The sequence below is a fragment of the Mus caroli genome, unplaced genomic scaffold (genome assembly GCF_978045245.1).
Source record: "Mus caroli unplaced genomic scaffold, Mus_caroli_1 scaffold_13, whole genome shotgun sequence".
Taxonomy (NCBI): domain Eukaryota; kingdom Metazoa; phylum Chordata; class Mammalia; order Rodentia; family Muridae; genus Mus; species Mus caroli.
Window position 1 is genome coordinate 102238251 of NW_028227268.1, and position 15572 is coordinate 102253822.

Genomic DNA, 15572 nt, shown 5'->3' on the forward strand with positions numbered 1-15572 from the left:
GCTACCAATCATAATGGCAGCAGTGGCAGCTAACATGTATCCAGCATTTACTGTGTACCAGGTTTTCTAAGTGCCTTCCCCAAAATGACTGATTTGTTCCTCTCAGCAATTCACAAGTACTGTTCTCCCCATTGTATGCACGAGGATGAGCTCTAAGCTTATGGCGTCTAAGTAATAAAGTAAAACCAAACCTGAAACCTGAGAGTCATCTTTTGAGAGACAGAAGATTGAAGTGCTACTACTGAGTTTGAAATTCCTGAGAAGAGGAAACCATGGCTTTGTAACTTTGTGTCCTCATCTCCACAGAGCGTGAAGACCAGAGCAGATGCATAGCCAGCACTTGTCTACCTTTAGGCCATTGAGGACTGCTGACTACATGCTCAGCTCCAGTAGGGATTGCCCTGGGCAACTGAATCTGGGCCTCAGCTAAGTTAGCCATGAAATGAAGACAGTGGCTCTCTTTCAAAGGGTCATGGTTTATTGAATGAGTTCATGATAAATTGCTTAGCTACATAGCCAGCTCAAGGCCGGCACTTACTTATGTAAAGTGTATATGTGTGTGTGTGTGTGTGTGTGTGTGTATATATATATATATATATATCCAGATATATATATATATATATATATCCAGAGAGCACTAGAGGTCAGGTTTTAAACATTTTGTGATTAACCATTAAAGAGTGGTTTTATGTATTAAGTCAGAGAATGTGAGTCTGGATGATCTGATTGTCGTTCTCCTCTTTAGCATTTGAACAAAACCTATAATACAGATGTTCCTCTCGTTTTAATGAATTCTTTTAACACGGATGAAGATACCAAAAAAATACTCCAGAAGTACAATCACTGTCGTGTGAAAATCTACACCTTCAATCAAAGCAGGTACCAGAAATAAAAATAATTAACTGGTGGGATTGTGGCTTCACATGGTTCCTCATTGCAGCCCAAGGTCAAGTCATGCAAGAACTGATGTCCTTAAAGCTAAATACAGGTTGATCAATAGGTGATGGTTGTAAACTTTGGTTCTATAATTTCTACTCCTCAGAGAATCTGCTTGAGATCTTATTCTAAGTCCCAAATATTTCAGGACAGTTTATAAAAAGCCTTTGCATGTTAAGGTCTCTGGTTAGGTAGATGACTTCCTGCAAACCACAGGACTGAAAGCCTTTCCTATGGGAGGAAGGTTCTTCACCCTGAATAGATAGCTCTGTGGGAATTAAGTAAGCTTTGGAGAGAAGCATCTACTCTAGGGTGGGGAGTAGTGAGTGGAAAGGATTCAGATGACTTGGAGAACAGGCTTTCTATTTAGGGGTAGACAGCAGCCTACAGAAACTTTTTGGAAATGGTTGGTGTATCTAAAGTTGGATCATTAGTTTGTTGGTATTTTAAAATTTGCCCCCACTCCAACATCATAATGTTTGTTGCCTGCCTCCTAGAAGGCTGTCTGTGTGTGTATGAGCTCTTTCCTGCTTCCCTTTACTTTCAACTCTTACCCATGCACAGACACTTGCATGTAAAATGGAGGGAAGCATCCCAAATGCATCAAGAGTGGGCAGGTCTCCTCAGGTAGATTCTCAGGCACGAGAAACATCCTACACCAGATAAGTTTAAAAACGGTGACTTACCTTTCCTCCTAGAGAGTTGTAAAAAACAATCTTAAAAATATGAAGTCTACTCTCTTCTGCATGGCCACAGGAAACTTCTCCTGAATGACTATCTAGAAGACAGGTTTTTTTTTTTTTAATAATAATGAGTTTTTGAAATAGAGGGATGTTTTATTTAATATTTAATCTCTATGGACAACCTCTGAAATAGAGGGATGTCTTATTTAATATTTTAAAGTGTTTTGGTTTTAGTTATGTGTATCTGTGTATTATCTATGTGTAGGTATGTGCACATTAGTGCAGGAACCCAAGGAAGCTAGGGGAGGGTGTCAAACGCCCTGAAACTGGGTTTACAGAGCTTGTGAGCCATTTGATGTGGGTACTGGACACTGAACATGCTCCTAACCACTGATCTGTTTCTCCAGCCCTTATTTAATTTTAGTGTATTGTTTTACTTGAAGGATTAGGGTATGCTACAGAACCAGTGTAATAACATTCTTATTTTGTTTTTAAAGGTACCCGAGGATTAATAAGGAATCTCTACTTCCTATAGCAAAGGATGTGTCTTATTCAGGGGAAAATACTGAAGCTTGGTACCCTCCAGGGCATGGAGATATCTATGCTAGTTTCTACAATTCTGGCTTGCTCGATACCTTTATAGAAGAAGGCAAAGAGTATATTTTTGTGTCTAACATAGATAATCTGGGTGCCACAGTGGATCTTTATATTCTTAATCATCTGATGAACCCACCCAATGGGAAACGCTGTGAGTTTGTCATGGAAGTCACAAACAAAACACGAGCAGATGTTAAGGTAAACACTGAAGATTCATATTTTCACATTTGACAAAGCACGTAGCTAAAATCCTTTTTCTAGTTATAAGTTTCTATTTTATATATAACATACCATTTACCTAACATTTTAAGAAAGTGTGATATTATTCTGTGGGTTAAGTTTTAAGATAACAGTGTGTATCATAAACCCAGAATTAATAGTAGTATACATCTATGTCAGTAATTTAAATTGGAAACAGTTTTCTTGTGTTTTTATGGAACAAATCTGAATTATGTGGAAACACATAACACCAGTTTGTTCCCACCAGTAACACTCTTCTGGTTGGCATTTAAGTATTTTATTATGTTATCCCTTTAATGGAAATATAATTCTACAAAATGTGTGTATGTATTATATGAATACTTTGACACCTCACTGTCTATGTAGTTGTGCAAAACTAATGCAGTTGTTTTAGTACAAAGTGTAAATTGCACATGGCATATTTGGTAGTTATATTTGGCCTTTGATAAAGTGGCACACGCGATTTTACTGTTTACCTGTCAGTGATGCACACCAAAACAATTCCCTGCTCTGAATTCTATGCCACCTCCTCCCACTGGTGTGGTCTCATGGCTGTAAGAACTTTTCTAGCCTCGGTCTGTTTCTCCCCCTCTCATTGCCTCCCTTCTCCCTCATCCCCGACCTCATCTGGGTAGGATTAAGTTGTTTGTGATGGGCAGTGGCTTGCGAATGAAGAAGGCTGATAGCAGATCTTAGGAAGAGCAGGAGAACTCGGATGAACTCCTAGAGCTTAATTATAGACAGGACTGTGAGAGTTTATGATAAAGTAACAATCTGAATCATAAATATGGTACTCTGTATATTGGATTAGATAGTCATTATCTTGTATGAAAGTCAGAATCAGTGTGGTATGGCTGTTTGCAAATTGATTGTCTGCTTCTCTAGGGTGGGACACTCACTCAGTATGAAGGCAAACTGAGACTGGTGGAAATCGCTCAAGTGCCCAAAGCACACGTTGATGAGTTCAAGTCTGTGTCAAAATTTAAAATATTTAACACAAACAACCTATGGATTTCTCTTGGAGCAGTTAAAAGACTTCAGGAACAGAATGCCATTGACATGGAAATCATTGTGAATCCAAAGGTTCGTGATGGTCACAGTCCAGTGGGCAGACCAACCCCTGCCTACTCTTGGAGCTTGGCTGTTTAGTCAGTCACACCTTTATCTAGTCAGGCTCTCCAAGTCTCAACTCATGTCCTCCAGAGTCTGCATTCATCCCAGGGATGTGATGCTGACTTGACTCTAAGCTGAAAAGGACCACCTTCAGTGTAGCTGCTGCTTTTATACATAAATGCCACTGATCTGTAGGCATCTTACATAAGTTTTTCCAACCCCTGGCTCTTAAGTGAAAAATGAACATGTCGCTAACTCAAGCAAACTTAAAAAACAAAAATAACCATATACGTAAAGCAATATAAGTGCTTGATTGATGTCAGTTCTTTGGATTCTCTGAGACCACTTCCCAAGTACTAGTATCACAGAGAACACAGCTCTGAGTTAATAGATACGTACAACCTGTGTTTACTGAGTGGTTTATATTCGTAATTCCAGCGGTTGGAAAGTGGAGTTGAGGTAGTTCAAGGTTGTCCTCAGTGCTGTGTGAGCTTGAGGCAGGTAAGTTTTCATACATGAGATTGTGTTTCAGGCCCCAAACCCTTTGTTTCCCCACTCTTCCCTGACTTCCTTCTTCTTTCTTTCTTTACAGACATTGGATGGAGGCCTGAATGTAATTCAGTTAGAAACTGCAGTTGGAGCTGCAATTAAAAGTTTCGAGAATTCTCTAGGTATTAATGTTCCAAGGAGTCGTTTTCTGCCTGTGAAAACCACATCAGATCTCTTGCTTGTGATGTCAAACCTCTATAGCCTTAACGCAGGATCTCTGACCATGAGTGAAAAGCGTGAATTCCCTACAGTGCCATTGGTTAAATTAGGCAGTTCTTTTACCAAGGTAGGTAACTGGAAAGATACTTGGAGAATTATTTTCCACTACTGACTTTGTATGGCTCCATCTGTGGTGTGGTTTGAAGGAACTGACTGCAGTCTCTGCAGCTGGTCTGGAGAGGAGGAAAGAATGCTTTAGTTGTTAGCTTTTCTCCTCTGACACTGCTTTCACTAGTCAGCAAAAGTTCATTCTGCTTTAATAAATATTTATTGTGCTTCTGCCATCGCCTAGGCAGTTTCTAGATAAGGAAACTTAGCAGCAAACTGAAATCCCTAGCTTTATAACATTAACATTCTAGAGGGAGAAGCTAAGAAGCCAGTTCATCACATGCATAGTTTGTCTCTCTGTAGCTTTCTCGGAGACAAAGCAAGGACAGAGTTGGAGATGTGTGGTGGAGGGATGGCGTAACAACCCTGGCCAGCCACAGAGCCTCAGGAAGAAGCTGGGCTGATGTGTATTAAGGCAGAAGGCTTCAGCTAGGCAGGGGTGATAAGGAGACTTAGAAAACCGCACGGCTAGTACAACCGGGCAAGTTGGTGGCTAGCCTTGAAGGTCCTGCTGTGCCATCTAAGTGTAGTCTAGTCCTGGCTGTTCAGTGCCATTTGTTCTGGAGTGCAGATGAAGAATCGAGTAGAAAACTTTGATTATGTAGGTCCTGAAAGATGAAAAAGAAGTCTATCAAAAGCTGCTGCTGCTTCAAGCTAGATGGAATAATGGGTTTAAGGCGGGCAGGAGAGTTGGAGTTGGAGGTGAAAAAAATAAAAACCAAGAAATTATGTCATGGCCACAAGATACATTTTGAGGGGTTCTGTTTCAGAATATGAGAGAATTGACTTACATACTGATGGGAATTAGTATAGTCATAGGAAAATATTTGCAGGAGACTCCTGGAATAAATTCTTGACTAGCCTTGCAAAGATCTACTAGTGGAGAGACTGGCATCATGTCTGCAGAATCCAGCCCAGCACTAGGAGCAAGGGGTAGAGTAGTCAAGGGGGCAGAGTAGCATAGTGGGAGACAAGCCAGTAGGGGTTTGCTTTCTTAGCAAAACAGAAAACAGGAAGAAATAACCCCGTAGTGCTCACTTGTGATCCCTGCTGTCCCTTGCCCTGAGCCCTGCTGCATCTGTGGCTCCTACCCATCCTGTAATGCCAGCTCGTTTAGGATACTCAAGCCTTGATGGGCTCTCCTTTCTCTGAGGGCTGTACAGACCATTCATCTTAGTTTCTCATTCTGAAGCAAAGCATCTGTTCTGTTCAGCTGTACTGTAAAATGCTGGACTAAGTTTTAGGAGCATCTACCATCCTCTCCCTCATGGGCGTTTGAATGTAAGTGCAAATAAACAGGTTCTTCCCATAGAAGAACTTAGCCAGAAAATTTTTATATTTAAGATAGCTTTTAAATATAAACCATTTTTCTGTTTTTAAAAGTATGTTCATCTGTTTTTGTACATATATAGTCTTAGCCGTCACTACCAGCCCCTAGCCCACCATCCTATCTCCCTCCAAACCTCATCTTCTCTTTTTATTTTTATAAAGATATTTGTTTGTGGGTGTGCATGTGTGTACCTTGTGTGAATTTATGTGCACCACATGTGTGCAAGTGCCCTCAAGAGGGTGTCATGCCCTGTAGAACTGGAGTTACAGAAGGTTGTGAGAGCCTGAATCAGGCTCTGGGAAGGGAAGGCAGGCCCTTTACAAGAGCTAAGTTCTCTGAACTGCTGAGCCATCTCTCCAGTCTTTGAACAAAAAAAAAAAAAAATTGCTAGTAGCTCCAAATCCAATTAAAGCTAACCATGTACAAATGGACATGGGGTCTCCACTGGGCCATAGGCATACTCAAAAGTGGCCTGCCCCCAGCGGTCAGGAACGGAACTGTCACAGCTCCTCAGTTGTGAGATGACCCGCAGGAGCTCTTTAGTCCATGCTGAAATTTGGACTGGCCTGATCTGCACGCAGTCAAGCTGCTGTTGTGAATCCATTCCCTAAAGAAGTCTTTATTCTTTGACCATTTTTTATATGCATTGTCTTGATTCTGTCCACCCCACTTTCTAACTCCCCCTGGGACACCAAGTACAGCAACTTTTCCCCTTCATGCTCCTTTTTCTTTTTTGTAACCAAGTCAGATTAGAGCTGCCTATGGCAGTGTTGACTGATGGTGTTGGCTTGTACAGATGAAGAGCTGTAGTTGTGGCGAGTTTATGAATGCAGTGATCATGCCGTACCCAGAAGACAGCATTTCATAGCACTGACCCCTCCCTCCAGCTCTTGTATTTGTCCAACCACTCTTCTATAGTGTTCATGGATCCTTGAGATTGGGATTGATGTAGATGTTCTAAGAACACAGCAGTCACTTGTTCTCAGCACTTGACCAGTTATAAGTCTCTGCATGAACTGCTGGCCATGGAAAAGATATCTGGTCAAGGTTTAAGGCAACACTAATGTATTGGTATAGAAGGCATTTTAATAGCATATTCTTTTAGCAGTACAACAGCTGTAAGTTCCCTCCTAGGGCCGCCATGGGCTTCTGACCAGGGCTGTGATGCAGAGCATGAACTCCTTTCTGTGGAACAGGCCTCGAATCCAATCAGAAAACATTTGATCCCTCCAGAACTGTCATGCCCCTGTAGTACCGGTGGGCACATTTTCTGATAGATTTGTGGCATACAGAGTTTGCCATTGGGCAAGAGCACTGATAGCTTTTCTTCCCCAGTAGCCTTCATAGCGCCTTCTGGCATTTTCTGTGAAAGCTATCCAGCAGAGAGGAAGTTTTCAGGGCAGTTCCAGCTTGACTGTCTGTCATATAACCAAAATGTGTTATCTTTAGCAGTAGGGTTGTACCATTTAGTTCTGGTGGGCAGCCAGGAGCAATAGCAATGACCTTTGTTCTTTTGGTGAACTTGCCCTGCCAAGTAACTGAAAGTTTCCACTCCTGGGCACTGAGAGATTTATTAACCAGTATATTCTGGGGAAAACATTGACCATTCATGCAGGGTACTGGTAGTGTTTTCATGTATCCTTAGTTGTGGGTGACTTGCCCCACTCACCCTTCCTCTTCCTGTCCCCTTTTCTGCTCCCAATTCCTGCTGAAACCTTAAAAAGCTCTAGTATTTCTCACTTCCCTTGCTCCTTAAGGCCTCGTCTTTTCTCCGCCCCCTCCTCCATGGACCCTTCTACTTTCATGGGCTCCACAGATACTCCCAAGTAAAACAGATAAATCTAAAAATTCAAAACTGGGCACATATGAGAAAACATACATCTTGTCTGAGCTTAGGTTCCCACAGTGCTTGTTTTCCAATTCCATCCATATTTCTTGCACTTTTACTAGTTTTTAAGTTTGTTTTGTCAGCTATTAAAACACTGACACTTGTCTTATAGGTCCACATGCTTAAAATCCCTTTTCCATCCTTTGACTTTAAAGTAGTGTCTGTCTTTTGTGGTGATGTGTGATGTTTGTTTTTATAGTGTAATCTGTTCTCTGGATGTGTGTTTCTGAATAGATAGCTCCTATTTTTTGACTCAAGTCTATTAGCCTGTATTTTTTAACTAAAAATCTAATTTGCTATGAAATTATAAATTACAAAGTCTAATTAATATTGAAAATTGTGTATTGATTCTTGCCATTTTGTTATGGGGTTTTACTATTTTCCCCCTCCTGCTTAGTATTATTCTAGTGCCGTTTTTTTTCCTGTGAACTGCCTTTGAATGGACTCCTTCAAGTATCTCCTATAGAGCTGACTTTTAGTAGCCATACATTTCTTTAGTATTTTTTTATCAGGGGAGGTTTTGTCTTCTCTTCAGTTATGACAGATAATTTTGTTGTCCATTGTATTTTTGGTTGGCAGTTACTATCTTCCAGAACTTGAAAGCATTTTTCAAGCCATTCTGACTAAAGTTTCTTTAACAATCTGTTATTTCTGATAGACATACCTTTTATGTGACTTGGTGCTTCTTTCTTGAAAGTAGCATGTTTAGTGTTTTAATTATGACAAGGGGAGGCTATTCTCTATTATTGTCTATTGGAGTCCTAAATGCCTTCTGCATCAGGATTCCCTTTTTCCTGATTCTTCTGTTAGGATTCTTTTGAGAATGTTTTTGTGACAGAATCTCACTATGTAGCCCTGGAAGTCCTGGAACTGTGTAGACTAGTTCCACCTGCCTCTGCCTGTCAGGTGCTGGGATTAAATATGTGCCAAAAAAATATGCTTTTAGAATGATAATCTTCTTTCTATGCTCATAACCTGGAGACTTGGTCTCTCCAGAGTGCGTCATGCATCATGGAAGTCCACTGGTCCTTAATTATTTTTGTCCTTGTTGGGTTGTCCAGTTCCTCCATTTTGTCTTCAAGCTCAGTTCCTCTCCTTGATCCATTCTATTATGTTTTTTGTTTAACTGTGTTTTATATATCTACCCAGCGTTTAAGATTTTTTTTCTTCAGATTTCTTTGTTGAATTCTTTCCCTATCATCCACCACCTTCGTTATTTTGTTGAGCTGTTTGTGTCATTGAACAGACTTACTATTTTGAATGACCTGTTTGGAATTACATCTAACTCATTTGGAAGAGGCATATTGTCTAGGTTTTTGTCATACATTGGGATTTGGACATCTAATGTTCTTTGCTTTTTTTAATCAGCTATACTTTTTCAATTGAAGTACTTGGAATATTCAAGTGGCACTTATTTGTGGTAATGCCAAGTGTGTAGTTGAGAAAATAATTCTTCAGTCTAGGGGTACCTGCCCTAAACTCTACATTATTCCCCAAATAGGGTACTGACTGGGGAGAGCCACAGCTGTTTGTTAGCCCCACTATGCACTTATTACACTAGCCAGTTATTAGGACAAAGGCAGTTTACAGGAGAATAGGTACTCTATCATGGTTTGAAGGCATGGCAGGAGACTCTAGAAGTGAGAGCTCACATCCTCACTCAAAAGCAGAGTGTGAACTGAAGTAGGGCAGACTTTAGGCTCCAGGCTCTTACCCCGTGACATACTTCTTCCATCAAGACTATCCTCCTAAACCTCCCCAAACCGTGACTCCAGCCCAGGGAATATTCAACGAGCATAGAGGGGACATTTCTCACTCAAATCACCACAGAAAAGGAGGAGGGTAACATAGCTAGGAAAGAAAAGTTGAGCTGTTAGGGTGCACAGATTTTAGAGATTCTTAAAGCTATGGAAGGCTAGAATTACAAGAGGTGGTCAGCAAGGATGAAAGGAGAAAGACAGGACAGACTAGGGGAAGTGTATGAGATGTGGCTGAAGAGTACAGAAAATAAAGACTGCCTTGTGGTAATCTCAATGGAGAAATGGAAAACAGTAATTCTGAAATGTCACTAATTCTGAAATGTAACTGACTAATGTATGATCAGAAGCAAAGCAGCCATGAGGTAGGTATGCAAGAGTGGAGCTTAAAACTGGAGATGTGTGAGACTCGTATGTATCGTTGGTGTGGTTGTACTTATTTGAAAGGGGGAGTCCTCGGATCTGGATCCCTCAGGCTCTAGTGGTTTTGTGTGCCACCGTCTAAAATACTTATGCTTCTACTTGAAGGTTCAAGATTATCTAAGAAGGTTTGAAAGTATACCCGATATGCTGGAACTGGACCACCTCACTGTTTCAGGAGATGTGACATTTGGAAAAAATGTTTCATTAAAGGTATTATGAAAGTCCTGTTTATTATGGCTTTATAAAATAGGCTTCACTTTCTAGTCCTAAATTTACCTTCATTAAGGAGTAATTCTTTGTGTGAACAGGTCATCTGTACTTAGTACATTAGTACCTCTGTATCTAGGCACATAACCTAGTTAAAATACAACCATAACCAATACAGGGACTTTGTGGAATATATCCCTCCAGTGAGGAAGAAGGCCCAAGGTAGTAGTAAAATGGGGCAATTTTCAGAATGGAACCCTACTAGCGTTGTGATCATTAGCTCACGAAGTAGAGAAAACAACTTCATTTATACTGGTCTGTTCCTGTTAAGAAATATGGAGGGTAGATAATGGATACACTTGCCTCACTAAGACAGAATTGTTGTCAGTTAACTGTTCTTTAAACAGGGAAGGGATAGGGGCCAAAGAGATAGAAACTTGTAGAGCCAACGGAAGACAACATGGTGATAACGTGGTATCTATTGGTCATACCTATACTGAAGCAGCAGATGGAGCATGCTAGCCAGCCCAACCTGCTGCCCCACCGTTTTGCTCAGGGCCTAGTGAGCTCCAGCAAAGTGGGAGAGAGATCCCCTCTCAAGAAAAGAAGTACGTGGCACATGGACAGAGGTTGCCCTCTGGTCCCCCCACACGCATGTGCAGATGTACTGACACACAACAAAACCAACCCTGTGTGTAATGTAACCCAGCAAGCAGCCTTGGCCATTTGTGATGCAGCCTGCATCTGCCTCCTACTTCCACAGCTACCTCTTAGGAGACAGCAGGACACATCATGTCCCATTATAGGCCTTTCATGTTTATTTACTTATGAGCTTGATTTTAAGGTAACTAGTTGTATGTTTCAGCTGTGATTTTTAAATACAATCTTGCTTTTTTTCTTCTTCACTTAGGGAACAGTTATTATTATTGCAAATCATGGTGACAGAATTGACATCCCCCCAGGAGCCGTGTTAGAGAACAAGATTGTATCTGGAAACCTTCGGATCCTGGATCACTGAAATAAGCACTTTCAGATACACTTTCTACTAATTATGGGCTAACGAGTTTCTTATAATAAAATATCCTCTAAGATTATAAAATAAGCAGGTACTTTATTTACTGTGTTGTACTCTGCAGTGTTGATTTTTTAAAGTAGTTTTCTGCAATGAGCTTTTAGTCTAAGGAAAGCATAGATGAAGCAATACTTTCCTTCTTTGATGAAAAGCCTAGAAATTAGTTCCTCTTAAAGTGCAGTGTTACTTAACCTCAGAATCGGGCCAGCTCTGTAGATCCTCCAGAGAAGGAAGCGTCAGTGACTGACTGTCCCTCTGAACTGCCTCCGATTTCACAAATAAATAAATAAATAAATCTACACGTTTACTTTTGCTGTCTAATGCTCACTCAAGTACTCTTGCTCCAACATAAACAGGAAGGTTTGTTCTTGCAGTTTTATCACTAGCCAGTCCAGGGTTTTTTTGTCTGATTTTCATTTCTAAGACTATTAAACATAGTTGACACTGGAACTAAACTTGACAGTATTTAGTGTTCATCTGGTTCTAAACCTGGGATACCTGCCGTGCTGTACGAATTTCATCAAACTGTTTGCCCAGAGGAAGGGAGGGGTGAGCAGGTCAAAGTAGAGCATGTCTTCTACATCCTTGTTCCTGCAGCTCTCTGTTGGGGGAGGGGATATCATGTCATTAGAAGTTCCCTCTCATTACAGCTTCAGTTCTTAACATTCTGTTGCCACTCAGAAATACTGATAACCTTTGCAATCAGGTCCGCTGGCGGTTAGATGTGTGCCTTTCTAGCCAAGAAATATTTCCAGTTCTTCCATATTTGTTTTGAAAAGGCTGTGTGTTTAAAATATACTGTACCATTGAAAAAAGTTGCCTTTTAAGTCTGATTTTTTACATCTTTATTTTTGACAGTTTAAGAACCAATGACATACCTCTGCAATGATTAAAAAAAAAAATCCTCTTGAGAAAACAAAAAATCCCCACAAGATTATTTCATTGTACATTATCACCACAAGATTAGGCACTCTGACAGGTTAGGCAAGGTTCTCGGTGTGAGACACAGGCACTTTCATTTGTAGAGTGCTGCCGATTCTGGTTTTGAAGGTAGGCATTATAAAAGTCTTCAGATAGCTTACTCATCAACCTTGTGTTTCTGGCCCCAACACAGCAGCCTGTATTCTAAAAATTCCGTTTATCCCTGGTCTTTGCTTATATACATATCAAAAGTAACTTAAAAGCAGGAATTCAAGAGGGCCATATTTCATGTTATCTAAATGTTAAAATAATAATTCATAAATAAGCATATTATATGAGTATGTATTCTTGCCTCTGCTAGAAATGAAAAAGCAAAGAAAAAACAGAATGCTACCCCAAACCCTTCATAGGTACTTTAATAAATACAGCTATTAAACCATAGCTTTATGTATCCCACTTCTGGAAAGTATTTAAATTAGTAGTTGCATAAGTAAATGCAAATATTCTTTATTCTTTATAATCAGTCTTCCATATATTTAACAGTTTGAGGCTTTACCCAGTGACATAACAGTGGTAGTGAAAAAGTTAAATATGCAGCACACAAAACCTGAAACTTGACATTGGTCATTAAAACAAAAACTGAATTCCTAAATCCAAGCAATCAAAAGATGTTTATTTTTTATAAAGATCTGTAAAAAAATAATTTTTCAAACAGCTTTACTTTCATAGAGAAAACTTTCTACAGAGGTTGACTAAGATTTTAATATTTTCAATTGTACCATCATTAAATAAGGTGGGACACCATATGAATTTCATTGCACTGGAAGAAATGCAGAGCATTTTTAATATAAAGTATACAGAGCATTCTAGGCAGCTACAGCTGTGTTACAGCTATGTGTTCTTTTGGATTTGGTCCAAAGAAACCTGAGTCTGTTTCCAGAGAGAATGAAAAATGTTATAGACACCTGATCACTTACTCCTTACTCAGGGATGCACAGAAATGGCATTCTCTGTAGATCCCACTGAATCCAGTTCCCAACACTGATCCTTCTTTTTCCCTTCCCCCACCTCAGTCACTTTGGGTCCCAGGTTCAGTTCCTAACACACCAGGCATCCAGATTTTCTTCAGAAACACATCCCATGGTCAGACGAACGACCCGGGTCTCCAGTCTGTCATCACCTCTTCTGTTCCCAGATCTCGGCCATATTTAGATCCAGATCTTTAAGGCCTTTTAAGGCTTGAAGATTTCCAGTGTAAAAAGCTACATCTGCTGTGACCAACCTGAACAGTAGGGAGAAAGGCATTTTAAATACAATACTTTCTCTTCTGATAGTAAAGAAACAACGTTCACTTTAGCCTAGCTGCTAGAATATTTTTTAGGTTCAGAATTGCTAGGGATGAAAATGTTGACACTTGTCTTAGCAAATTTCCAGTATCAAAGGTCCACTTAATACTGATGTGAAAAGGAACCAATGCTGTTTATAGTCAGTTTCATGGTAGATTCTACCTGATAAAATCAGATTTATTTCTACAAAGCATGAACTAAAAAAAATCAACAAGTTAAACTGAAATGACGTCAACTGGTTGTCACTAAAAATGTACATGTGGCTTCAACAGAGAAACTCAAAGAAAGCTCAGGTTTCCTGGCAGTGCTTAGAGCGTAAATGAAAACTGGGGCTTTAGGAAAGTACTACTGAGTATCCAACTCGACACTAAGGGCTGGGGTTGGGAGCGTGGCTTAATGGTGGAGTACTTGCTTAGCATAAATAAGGCTGTGGATTACATCTTCAGCCAACACACATGCACAATGATCCATTTAGTAAAGACTTTTCACTTCTGTGTACAAGCTTGTCAGATTGATCCCTACATCTGAAAGGACACTTGCTTTAGCCCCTGACCTGACTAAGCAGGAGCTGCTGAGCCTATCTCTGCCTGGCGGAAGCTGGAGTGTCCTTCACTCTGCTTTGTTTAAACTGGGATTTGCTGATACTAATTTATTCACATCCCTCCCACACCCAATCCCCTATGTTTTAGTGCTCAGAAAAACCGGGAAAAGAAATTGTTAGAACATTAAACACAGGGCAAGAGTGTATAATACACCAGGGGACGTGGGTGACAGCAAACAAACTCTTGGCCTTAGAAGACTAGAAAATTTTTTCTATTACTGAGGTATTTCCTCAACCTACATGGAAGAGATGAGATTGTAAAAAACAAACAACAACAACAAAACTGAAATTAATGCCAGCAGGACAATGATTTTTCTTCATCCGAGGAACACCAAACAATCTTTATACAAAATTTTTTATAGTATTGAGTGATGTGGATAATGTAATTTAATCCATTTGGAGGAAAAATCCTGTACTTCATAAACAGGCAAGTAAAATATAATTTTGTTTGGCTTTCAAGGTTTTAGTAGCTTACCAATGTAGAATGGGACTCTTGTTAGTAAACTAGTATGTATGAAATACTCAGCTTTCAGCACAGGGACTTATTAACAGCCACAGGCTCACTCACAGCACCATGCCTGCTGGAACATAGCAGATGCTGGTGGAATATGTAAAACTCGTACCCTATCAGCGAAAAACAGCTTCTCCCCCCTAACAGTGGCTAACACGGAAAGTAACACTTTACAGACCACTAAGTGTCTTATCCATTACAGCCTTTAATTTTAATCAGTGATTTAAATGAACTACTAAGTAAACAATGTCTCTAATCTACTCACAATCTAAATTTGAATGAAAATGACCTGGCCTAAAGGTCATAATTTCTTGATCTATGTAATACCTGACCAGCCAATTTCACAACAAGAGAATGGATAATTAACAATATTTAGCTAGCAACATGATTTCATTTAGAATATCCAGTTTTCTAGTCACTCTTGGAAATAAATACATTAACTTTAAATAAGGTAAATCAAGACCCAATGTGACTAAGCAAATGTCTTAAGCTTTCAACTGTTCTATTTGGTTGGATGGATGAGTTTAATTACAAGGATCAGTGGGAAGCCAAACTATTTTCTTCCTACAGAATACCAAAGTGGACCTTATTCTGATCCTTTCATTACTGCTTCGAAATTGCCTCTGAATCAAGACATTAGGCACCTCTGGTTTCTAAAAGAGAAGTGATATACTTCTCTTGCTTTGAGTTTAGCTTTGACAACAGAATACCTATAATCAATATTTTATGTTGCTCATAGGTGGTTTTCAGGCATTAGAGAGATGGCTCAGCAGTTTTGAGCACTTGTTCTTGTAGAGGACCCGGGTTAGTTCCTAACACCCACCTAGCAGCTCACAACTAGGGGCTCCAACTCTTCTTCCCCCTTCTCTCTGACGTCCAAGGACACTAGGCATATGCATGGTGCATGAGCAGATATTCAGGCAAAACAGCCAGACCCATGTTTGTTTGTTTGTTTGTTTGTTTGTTTGTTTGTTTGTTTAAATGAGTATGTGCCACACCAAGGAAATCATACTGAAGTTTAGCAAGTGATTGGTACTTTTTACTTTCTGTGAAACACACACTTCAACAATA

General features: G+C 39.9%; 2 protein-coding genes across 6 annotated transcripts in view; one reads left to right on the forward strand and one right to left on the reverse strand.

The window, feature by feature from the left end:
* Positions 1-11429, forward strand: part of Ugp2 (UDP-glucose pyrophosphorylase 2) — a 52167-nt gene extending 40738 nt beyond the window's left edge. For both annotated transcript variants that reach the window (XM_021176333.3, XM_021176332.3), the window contains exons 5-10: positions 746-879; positions 2117-2414; positions 3342-3539; positions 4162-4404; positions 9949-10053; positions 10961-11429. In XM_021176333.3, the coding sequence (XP_021031992.1) occupies positions 746-879; positions 2117-2414; positions 3342-3539; positions 4162-4404; positions 9949-10053; positions 10961-11068 (1086 nt within the window). In that variant the 3' untranslated portion in view covers positions 11069-11429. The remainder of the gene's footprint in view (positions 1-745; positions 880-2116; positions 2415-3341; positions 3540-4161; positions 4405-9948; positions 10054-10960) is intronic.
* Positions 11430-12695: 1266 nt separating this feature from the next.
* The window catches only part of Vps54 (VPS54 subunit of GARP complex), a 96801-nt gene continuing 93924 nt past the window's right edge, over positions 12696-15572 (reverse strand). For all 4 annotated transcript variants that reach the window (XM_021176328.3, XM_021176330.3, XM_085829088.1 and 1 more), the window contains one exon: positions 12696-13325. In XM_021176328.3, the coding sequence (XP_021031987.1) occupies positions 13220-13325 (106 nt within the window). In that variant the 3' untranslated portion in view covers positions 12696-13219. The remainder of the gene's footprint in view (positions 13326-15572) is intronic.